This window comes from Rhamphochromis sp. 'chilingali' (assembly GCF_963969265.1).
Source record: "Rhamphochromis sp. 'chilingali' genome assembly, chromosome: 5".
In the NCBI taxonomy this organism is placed as follows: Eukaryota; Metazoa; Chordata; class Actinopteri; order Cichliformes; family Cichlidae; genus Rhamphochromis; species Rhamphochromis sp. 'chilingali'.
In genome coordinates, this window is record NC_137932.1 from 43,475,081 (window position 1) to 43,485,611 (window position 10,531).

Genomic DNA, 10,531 nt, shown 5'->3' on the forward strand with positions numbered 1-10,531 from the left:
TTAGTTGAAGGCCAACATGTGGCACACGAGGCAGCTGTGCCCATGACCACAGATCAACACTGCAGTCGATTATGGAGACGCAGTGATTATAGCTGTGGACGCATGTTTAAGGATGTCATTTACACACACGCAGTGTTGGTTCGGTTAAATGTAAAACTGCAAACTCTGGTTTAGCTGAACTTAGCATCCCAACATCAGACGCTGTTAGAGTTAAAGCACAGCAGGTAATAAAGAGTAACATGAAATGTGGCAAATGTCTTTTATTGAACCAGGTCCACTCGAGCATTTTGTGGTTTCTTACATAATTGTTTGGCGTGAAGCCTCCCTGCCCTCCGGTGTCATCATGGAAGTGCCAGAAAGCAGCATCAAACCAGTTTTCCTAATATTTTTACATGATTAGCTCAACGTTTGGAAAATGTGCTCCTTTGTTTTCTTGTTGTGATCTGATTGATGGCTACTCGTGTTAGTTAACCGTTTGCACAGCGGCAGGAGATTTCTATTTATCGTTTGTTCACCTTTGTACATGAATATGAGGTCGATCTGTCCTCTTAATGTCAGACAAGCACATTTTCCAAATGTCTGAGCTGTTCAAAGTGCACGATGCCACTAACAAATGAAGAATCAAAGTTTTGCCTTCAAAATAAAATTCATGACAGATTTGTGCATTTAGCCTTTTAAAGAGTCTCAGTTCTTCATTCATAAAATGATCTTACAGGTAGTTATGCAAAACAAAAGATGACGTGAATATACAATGTGGGACTGATTCGCTGTCCCTTAAAACACGTTTGAAAAACCAAATACAAAATGCATTCATTTCTTTTTTGTAGATTCTTGTAAGTTCTCAAAGCATGAGGAGAAAAATTGTGCTTCTACAGTAAAAATGTTGCATGCCATAAATGAAATTAAGGCTTAAAAATATAACTGAGAAGCTCGGTTTGTTACACGTTTTTGTGTTTTTTGCCGTACCAAAAATAAACCTGTCACGCTTGCATCAGGTAAAAGTAACTGATGGTCTTCGCAAGTATTAAATATGAATGTAAAGGTTTATGCAGGCAAGGCTCATGCCTTCATATTTACACTGTTCAATGCAACTGTTGAAAGCACAGAAACCAGCATCAGCTGTGAAAACCTGTTTCTGACGATCTGTGGGCCACTGACTCACATCTGAAATGCAAATGTTTGTGTACAGATTTGATGTGAGGCCCACATGGTTACATATGTGTGCATTAAAGGAGAAAATGAGCATTGGTTACATATAACGCACGCGTGTGCGGGACTACAGAACTGATGCCTTCATCCAATCTAAGCTCGAGAAGAGCAGACAGGAAGACCTGAGGCTGTCACTGCTGCCAAAGACGCATTCACAAAGCGCAGAGTTAAAGGTCTGAATACCTTTAAAGGCGAGAATCGAGTTCTTGATTTCCAACAAATCTAAAAAAAAACAACTCTTACGTGTTTTTATTTCATCACAACTTATTAAAAACATTTATTCTTTGAAAAAGCTTTATTTACTGTAATGGCTGGATTTCACTCTGGTAGCGTGACACAGACTGACAGTTAATGTGGACAATTTTGGGGATCACAGGAAGGAAAACATATCTTGCATCAATGTGATGAAATAAATTGGTGAAAGGATGGCCGTGTTGTCTTTTAATTCAGGTGCTACCTTACGTTCACGTTTGAAGATTAGACCACGTTTTGCACGTCCCGCTTTGTTTCACTGTTCTGCTGCAGTGAGGGAGTCTGTGTCATGTGACAAACTGTCCACGCACTTGCACAGAACAGATGTGCAATCAGGTCTTCTGAATTTAATGCAGGAGTTCCTGTTTTATTGCTTTGAGGATCAGGGGGCGTCTGCCTTGGATCTCCCGTCGCAGGACGTATTCACTAAACAGGGAGGAATCCACTCCGCCGCCACACGACCCTGTGATAAAGAAACCTTTCTGCTGTAGCCGTTCCAGCACCTGCAGTCAGACACAAACCAAATAACAGCAACAAAGAATGAGGCATAACGAGAAGATCCAGAGCAAAACATTTAGACGTGATCTCTGTCTCGCTGGAGTCAGGAATACTGAAGGAAGGTGGGACTTGTTCAGCATTTGATGGCGTTTCCACCCGGTTGTTCGCTACAAGAGTTGAACCTGTGAAGTGCATGCATTAAAAACACTCATTTTCACCATCATGCATACCAATAACTTTATCACACCTTTACCAAATACTCCCTGGTATCAATACTTACGCACCAGAGCACATAATAACCACCCCAATACACAAAGGCATTTAAACAGTTTAGAAATAGACTCTGAAATTGAAGCCTCTGCAGTAAAGTATGGTTTACGAGGCAGTGTAAGCTGCCTTCAACTCATCTGACCTGATTTCCTTGGGCAGCTCGTTAGATATTGTAGATATAGTCAGTATTTAATCAAAGCATCAAGTCTCTATGTGGAAAAGTAGGTAAAAGGGGATAAATAGCCCACTGGGTTACAGATGCTTGCTGCCACAGAAAGACACATTCCTGTGGAAGAAACCTGCAGGCTGGGGCGAAGTTCAGCTATTAATTAGTGCTTCAACCCTAATTATGATAATCACAGTAACTTACTGTAGATATCAGAACACACTAGTAGTGTTAACAGTACAGCTCTACAGGGGTTTGAATAATATCTAATAAACTCAGTTCGTGTAAATGGGGAGTCTTCTTCACACACTAAGGCTAATATGGCGCTCCACAGGGCTGTGTGCTGGAGCCACTGTGCTTTACACAATGGTAAATCCAGAATCCAATCTTTCCTGTGGTACCAACTCCCAGTTTGGATTTACTCTCTATGCGTTTATAACCAACACTGCATTTAATTATTAGCTGTTTTTAAACTCTGGCTCTCTTCAGTACAGTTTCTGGAGATGGCTGCCCCTCCCTGAGCCTGGTTGTTCCACAGAAGTTCATCCTGCCAGTGTCACCAAGCGCTTGCTCATATGGGGTCATCTGATTGTTAGGGTTTTTGCTCTATTATTGTTAGGCCTTTACCAGACCACGTGAAGTACCTCAATCCAACTGTTTTCAGGTCAGTCATGATGGCTAACTTTACTTTATAAACCTCCCGTAAACACTTAATTTCTGAGCTCTGTTTTTGTTCTTTCCCCTGACTTATTATGAAATGGTCAAATCATTGCATTTTCATTAGAAAGAGTGTTTGACACAAACCAGATGTTTTTGTGTTCAGTAAGTATGACAACAAAGGAAAGCAAGCAGCGAATCTGTGTCTTTCTGATTTACGGTTATTCTCTGCACTTCTTTTGTGTTTGCGTTTAAATGTGTTGCTAACAACATGTGAGCCTCAGGACCCAGGGTCACTCTCCATCTCAAGAAACCCATCAGCCTATCTGGCCTGAAACACAAACACTTCAGAAGTAGTCCATTAGTTCCCCTCTCTGAGCGTTTCCTCCTGAGGTGAACGCGGTGACATTATCTCAGTTTGCCCTCTGGAGGCTTCTGCTCTCTGTGCTGCTGGTCTGTCTTACTGAGATCTCCCCCAGGAGACAAAGGCAGACCTTCAGGTGATGAAATGTGTCACCCGCCTCAACACAGCGCTGTTACAAACCGACTGTCAGCATTCAGAGTATGCTAACATCACATAAAAACACATCAGGCTTTGATGGATGGTGGAAGGGTGGCATCTGCCAAAGACGGAGCTGACAGATAACAGGCGACGGCACATTTTAGAGTCCCAGATATCATCTTGACTCCTTTAGTTAAGCTGCAGCTTGAGACGGTGCATTGAACACAGCTATCACAGCGGCGGCTGTTTAGCTTGACTCTCTCACACTGGGTGTCTGGACGGTGAACTTCTAAATTCCAGGTCCCGTGTAACACGTCCATCTTTATGAAGGATGGACAGAAGCAACAGTCCAGACGCTGTGGTGTATAAACAACCTATGACAGGATGAATATAAGCTTTCATGTTGATTACGTCAAATTATGACCTTCCATCCGACATTGCAGCAGAAATCAAGGCTCATCAGAGCAGGCGATGTTTTTCAGTCTCCCATTGTCTAAAGTAGGTGAGCTGTACCACCAGTTTCCTGTTTTTAGCTGACAGCAGCAGCTGTGGGCTCTTGCTGCTGTAGCCCATCCGCTTTGAGGTCTGACATGTTGTGCATTCAGAAACACTCTCCTGCACACTTTGGTTGTAACAAGCTGTTATTCGAGTCCCTGTTTTCTTCCTGTCAGCTGTGGTCTGGTATTAACGAGGCATTTTGGCTCAAAAACTGGATATTTTTGACTTTTCCAACCATTCCATGTAAGATGAGCAGTTTCTGGAACACTCTGAGCTGCCCGTCTGCCACCAACAACCACGATACTCTGTGAACTTCTGCAGGCTGTCTTGACTGTGTCTACATACTTAAATGCTTTGAGTTGCTCACTCCAGCATCTGACATGTTGAGAGAATATAAACCAGTGTGGCTCAGAGGATGTTATGTACCTGAACTGAGGTGAGGTGGCAGTAGCCGTTGAGCGGGAAGCGGAGCACGTGTGTGGGGTCCTGGTTCCAGCTGGCGTTCATAGAACTGTAGACGATATCAGTCACCTCAGGGAAAATCTCCTCCATCAGCGCCCGGGATGCACTCACACTGATCCTCTCACCGAGCTCCGGCGTCACGCGGACCACGACGCACTCACAGTCTCGAGAAACGTCCCGGCGCTCCTGCTCAGCCCTCCAGCGCTCCAGCTCGGTCTTTAGAGGTGCCAGCTGGAAGAAAGTAGCCTCTTCGTAGAGCAGGGAGTACTCCTGCAAACACACACACAGCAGAAACAAGAAAACACTCTCAGAAGCATAAGTGCAGACTTACACAGGCCAAAAGAACACGCACAATGCACACAAATACACACACATGCAGATGAGTACACAACACCCACCAAAAAATGCAGAAAACTCCACGTTTTCTTGCAAAAAACAAAGTTTAAAAAATGCATTAACACATATAAACGCTCGTTCAGTACTTTAGTACTAAAGGTGTACTAAAGCCTTGGTAGCAGCTGCTCTGCTGCTAACACACTAACCGAAGGAAGACTCTCGTTTTCATTTATTCTATAAACAAATCACATACAAAACCTTCTGATTCATTTGAAAGCTGCTACAAGCCAATGAAGAAGTTTGCACACGCTGGCTGCAGGCAGTTTCTGTTTGGGCTGTCATAATTGTGATGAAGAATTAATGAAGAGAATGAATGTGTCTTTGGCACGGACTTGCTGCCTGTTTCTCGCCTGAAGTCTCACAATGTTGATAACAGGTAATTTCCCTGATGCAAACATTAAGCCACTGCTACTATAAATCCTTCCATGCATTAATCAGTTTTGAGATCTGGGGTCATTTTGCTGCCATAACATGTTGCCTTCCTAGAGTAATGGAACAAATACTCATTTATTTTACTGCAGTTTATCTATTGGTCATTTTTATGATGTTTGAGAGAATATGACAGAAAATACAGAAAAGGGCAACAGAGTCACTCAAAGAAGTCTCAGTACTGTAAGCGACAGGCTCGTGTGAGACTCTGACAGGGGTTCAAGTCTTTCTTTTGACATTTGTTTCCCTGCTTTAGGTCACGCAGCAGCAGCGGTGAACTGTGGAAGTACCTGATCAGGCACTCACTTTGAAGTCATCAGGCAGGAGGAGCTTGGAGGTTCGCAGGAAGTTGAGTATGTAGCGGAACATGTCCCCGTCCCGATCGATGAAGTAGTGCTGCTTTAGACTGTCCAACACGATGGGCTCTGTGCCGTCGAACAGACGCCCGATTCTGCCCAAAGAGAAGGAAACAGGTTTCTACACTCAGCTGTGGCTAAATTTAAATGTACATGTTGCAGCTAAATCATTTCCTAGCTCACTGAAGGGTAAATGCTAAGTTAATTTTAAAAAGTAGGTTCAAAGATGATCAAGTTTATTGTAACAGTGTACAGTGATCGAGATTATGAGGCTTTTTTAATCAAATCTTCGCTGTTTGATGAGTTGAGATATCTGCATTTTCCTTAATGTGTGGACAGCAGGCCACCTTTTCCCCATGAAGCAGGAAGTAGATCACCGCTGCCTGTTAAACTATTCACAGATTTAAACTTTCTGAACAAATAACTGAAAAGCAAACTCTTTCTATATTTTGCAGAGAAGCCATTAAAACCAACTCAATATACTAAAATTCTGTTTCCTGAATCATAGGAAAAATATCCATTTGTATTGAAATGTGATAATTAAGGTAGCAGATATTCAAAATAATCAGTAATGTTGAACTAATTTGTTGATTAAGAGCTTTTGATATTGAGGTGTTGAGGTGGATTACAGCCTTAGCTTTACTCATACGTCCACCAGCCATCCTGTGTATTTTAATGGGGGGAATGTACTTTAAAAGCTTGGATGTGTGCCTCACCTTGACTCGGGGTACCTGGTGAGTGTGGGCAGGCTGCTGGTGTACATGTGTCCTCCTACATCAATGTGGACTGGTGCGTTGGTTTTGGTGAGCTGAGCTGGTGCTGGGATTCCCGTGGTACACGGGGGAGACATCGGAGACCAAGAAGCCAGCTTCTGACTCGACATGCTGCTGCAGCTGCCGCTGCTACGTCTGTCCTGGGACACAAATACACGCTGCAGTGATGGTGGTGCCAGTATATGAAAAAAAGACCAAACATAGCCATGAATATCTCCACATCCATGGACATAGGTTATCTTTACAGTTAATACATTGGAACATATTTATCACCAAGTCATGGAACTGCTATGTGTCTGTTTAAACAACAATTTAGCAACAAGGCAGCAACAAGGCAGCCTGCTATCAGTTTGGATCAAGTTTTCGCTTACGTGCAATCTGTGATAAATCAAAATGATTGAGGAGAGGCAGGAAATATAGCAAAGAGGGGAGATTTGTCCCCTTCAGCACACTCATTTTCATCGCCGCCCACGAGTTATGTATTAACTTGCGACCGCTTGCAGAGCAAATGTAACTGATTGCAACATGTTGGCAATCTGTGTTTATAAATTATGCAGCAATTATTTGCAAACCTCTCTCTGCCACCGAGCTGGACAGGCTGGAGACAACAAGGCGAACTGCACAACCACCTCTGCAACCCAAAGTGCAGCACCCTCGACCTTTATGTGAACAGCTGGTTGCTGCAGGTTAAACTAGAGAAATCTCTGCGTGTTGTCATGAAGTCATGCTCCATAATAAATGCATCTATCTGCAGCTCCTGAAAGATGTTTTGCGCTTGAAGCCAAACTGGGTCTCGTCGATGTTTGTATAAAAACCTGCAAGCAGGCTGGCAAACCTGACCTGAACAGTTTTACAGAGGAGCTGGTTGCTTAGAACAGTTCCTGCCAGGCAGACTCGGGACTGTCAGGTAAAGCCAGGAGCCTGACAGGAAGCTAAGAAGCACAAGGACATCCTGTCAGGCTCACAGATACGGCTCGGTCAGAGCTATTCCTGACTGCCTTGTAGGCTATGTTATAGTGCCAGGTGTCTGGCACGAAACAAATCATTAAGCTCTGAAAGAAACAATTGGCAGCCTGGTAGGAGGCCAGTGGCTGACAGGCTGGGAACACACGTCCTCTGGGCTTTCACTCTGCTCTTCTAGACTGATCCGCCGTTTCCTTTCATTCTGTTCCAACGGCTCCTTTCAAACCTGTTCTGCTCCAAACGATGGTGTTCATGTCAGTTCAACTACACTGAACACTAAATGTGAATGGTCTGCAGTGAGGATATGCCCTGAACATTTGCTGTTACTGGCTACATAAGCTGTAGCACTGTGCCAGTTTATATGTTATGATAATATGGAGCAATTCTACAATAAGGGCTACAGATGAATATGTAAGGGATTAACTTGCTAAGTAATCAACGACCGGCACTGCTAAAGAAAACAGCAGTGTAAGAGTGTAAGCAGCGGTTTAAGCAGAGATAAGCAGACCTTCCTCTTCCTGCCAGTGCTTCCAGCTCTCTGAAGAGGACACTGAGGTGTTTCCAAGCCAGACAGTAGACAAACTCTTCTCTGGCTTGTTCTGGGGCTTTCCCAGGGTCTCCTTACAGAAGAGCATACAGGAACCACCTCATCTAGACGGCATCCAAGAGGCATCTTAGATAAATCCCCAAAACACCTCAGCTGGTAGTTTTTAATGTGGAGGACGAGTCTCTCTACTCCGAGCTCCTCCTGAATGACTCGGTGCCGTTAAAGGATTTCTGCTGTGACCTTTCACATTCCTGCCTCGTCTCCCTTGACCTTAATTTTATAACCTCAGAGAGCGCAAACAGTTCAACTGTCTAATTCATAATTTTAACATTTTGCTTAATTCTTTGCTTGTATGTACATATGACATATGATCAAATTACATATGAATAAATATCAGAGTAAGCACCATGAAGGGCAAACAAACAGCTGAGACACCGGCCTCACACGATGTATAGCAGGTACAGATTATCACATCTATATAATCCATGTGTGCGTGTGCGTGTGTGTGTGTGCGTGTGTGTGTGTGTGCATGTGTGTGCATGTGTGTGCGTGTGTGTGTGTGTGCGTGCGTGTGCGTGTGTGTGCGTGCGTGTGCGTGTGTGTGCGTGTTGTGACTGCCCAACAAGCAGTCTGTACCCTGCAGCTATGGCACTAATGCATGGTGGATAAATTCATCAGCAGGTATAGTTACCCTTGGCAACAGAGGGACACTCCCAAAGACAAATCACTGCTTCTCCTCACATGATTGGGCCACATGGACAACACAGTTTCCTACAGGGTGAGATTCTGTAATTCTGCATTATGTTTACGTCAGAGCAACTTAAGTAACAAAAATATAAAAATGTACAATCAGATCATTTTTTACCCACTTACTACTGATTTAAAAACAAACAAATGCATGTACATCTGGGGGAACTGAACTGAAGAAGCTTTTTGGGTGAGAGGAGAAACATCTTCAAGCAACTTAAACGAGTCCAGACGCTTTTCTTTCCAAGCTCCTTAGACTACGATGACCTGCATGACTGAGAACCTTCATAGACAAATGCATGTACATATTTCTGTGCAGCCCTTAGTGATAAACATTTGTGACTACAAAGTAATGATTTTCCCTCGTACCAAGCACTAGAGCTGATGTTGTGCAAATGGTTTTATATGTTTGTAATTCAGAATAAAGGGTGCACAAACTCTGGTACAGGACTTTAAGCTAAATTCTACTTTCATTATTTCACTGAAAAACTGAGCACGTGTAATGTTTTGGTATCCAATTACAACCTAGATCTAAAGAACTGAACGCTTAATTAGGCTTCCAGGTTAGTGTTTGTAGGTCTTTATGTGCATCGATTTTCACACTGTGGCACCACTGAAGTAAACTACATGATTACAGATGTTTTATGTCATGTTCAAGATTATACGACGTGAAAATAACACAAAAGTGATGAATTGCTTTGTAAATGAAGGGTGCAATGGTTCGGCAACTGTATTTTGTTTTTATTTATTTCTCTGTATTTATTAGGCTGATCTGATCCCAGATGTCCCTGTAACAGGAAGTTCACCCTGATACTGATGTACTTCTTAAAGGCATCACGTTGTATTTGCCCGAGAAGAGAAATAAAGTCAGAGTGCTTACTAAGGTAGCCAACTCGAATAGGTATGCTTTTCCTGAGCGTCTGTTTATTTTAATTTTACTTTAAGCCCCTAATAAAGCAGTTCAAATAAAGTTTTTCATAGATTACAGCCCACCTTAAACACCTACTAGTTTAATATTTTATTGCGCTCTTAACTAACTCTCCTCCTAAAGATGGGCGTCACATCGGTACGGGACTGACTGGCTGTCGGGTTTAACACGGGAGGCTTGAAGCTCCAACAGATGAAAACGGACCAACATGTTCCGGGTTACCTCTGTGGGCACAGGGGACCGGGCGCCGGACTGTGCGAGACGGGACTCCGTGGCTGTGGCAGGCACCGACTCTCTCTCATTCGGCTCCGCGGGCGACTCGGCGCGCGTCCCGGGGCGCACACAGCGCTTCTTGGCAGAGGGAGCTCCCGGGTCGTCCTCGTTGCTCTCCCTCCTCGCTGCTGCTGCTGCTGCTGATGTAGGCGATGTGTTCGACGTCTCTGCTTCTGTGCTTTGCTGCTGATTCAGATCCGCAGCGTCGCTGACCCTGCGCAGGTACGGGATCACGAGCTGGAGGTGGGACTGCGCGTGACCATTGACCGTTTCCGAGGCAACGTAAAGCGTCGTCGAGGGCTTGAAGCCCGCGGCCCCCACGATGCTGTTGAGGGTTGCTATGGAGACGGCACCGATGCAGTGGTTGGTGTAGGTTTTCGAGAGCTTGGCAGCGCGCGACAACATCTGCATTCTCGTGCCCAACAGGTTCTTCCCGATGGCTTTGTTCTCGTACCACGTCACGTCGCTCGCGCAGCAGTGGTCCCGGGGCCGCTGGAAGAACGCCCTGCACAGCGGGTTCCGTTTGGACACGTACCGGACGAAGCTGGCGTACGGACACTGCTCCGTGCCCGTCTCGTACATGCGCGGCAGCGTGTCCTCGTCTG

At 44.4% G+C, this 10,531-nt stretch overlaps 1 protein-coding gene across 2 annotated transcripts; it reads right to left on the reverse strand.

The window, feature by feature from the left end:
• Positions 1-303: 303 nt before the first annotated feature.
• On the reverse strand, positions 304-10,129 carry LOC308397462 (BTB/POZ domain-containing protein KCTD1-like). 2 transcript variants are annotated; one of them, XM_080883381.1, is made up of 5 exons: positions 9,876-10,129; positions 6,412-6,608; positions 5,646-5,790; positions 4,479-4,784; positions 304-1,964 (listed from the first exon to the last, which is right to left on the reverse strand). In XM_080883381.1, the coding sequence occupies exons 2-5, from the start codon at positions 6,576-6,578 to the stop codon at positions 1,809-1,811; spliced, it is 774 nt and encodes a 257-aa protein (XP_080739507.1). In that variant the 5' UTR covers positions 6,579-6,608; positions 9,876-10,129; the 3' UTR covers positions 304-1,808. The 2 variants fall into 2 exon arrangements, with proteins under 2 accessions (XP_080739507.1, XP_080739506.1); XM_080883380.1 differs by having other exon boundaries at positions 6,412-6,626.
• Between the last annotated feature and the right edge of the window lie 402 nt (positions 10,130-10,531).

Excerpts from the sequence above, each read along its gene's own strand:
- LOC308397462 (XM_080883381.1), bottom strand. The coding sequence starts at position 6,578 with ATGTCGAGTCAGAAGCTGGCTTCTTGGTCTCCGATGTCTCCCCCGTGT. Across the intron at positions 4,785-5,645 it reads TCCTGCCTGATGACTTCAAA|GAGTACTCCCTGCTCTACGA; the intron begins GTGAGTGCCTGA and ends GTGTGTTTGCAG. Across the intron at positions 1,965-4,478 it reads GCCACCTCACCTCAGTTCAG|GTGCTGGAACGGCTACAGCA; the intron begins GTACATAACATC and ends GTCTGACTGCAG.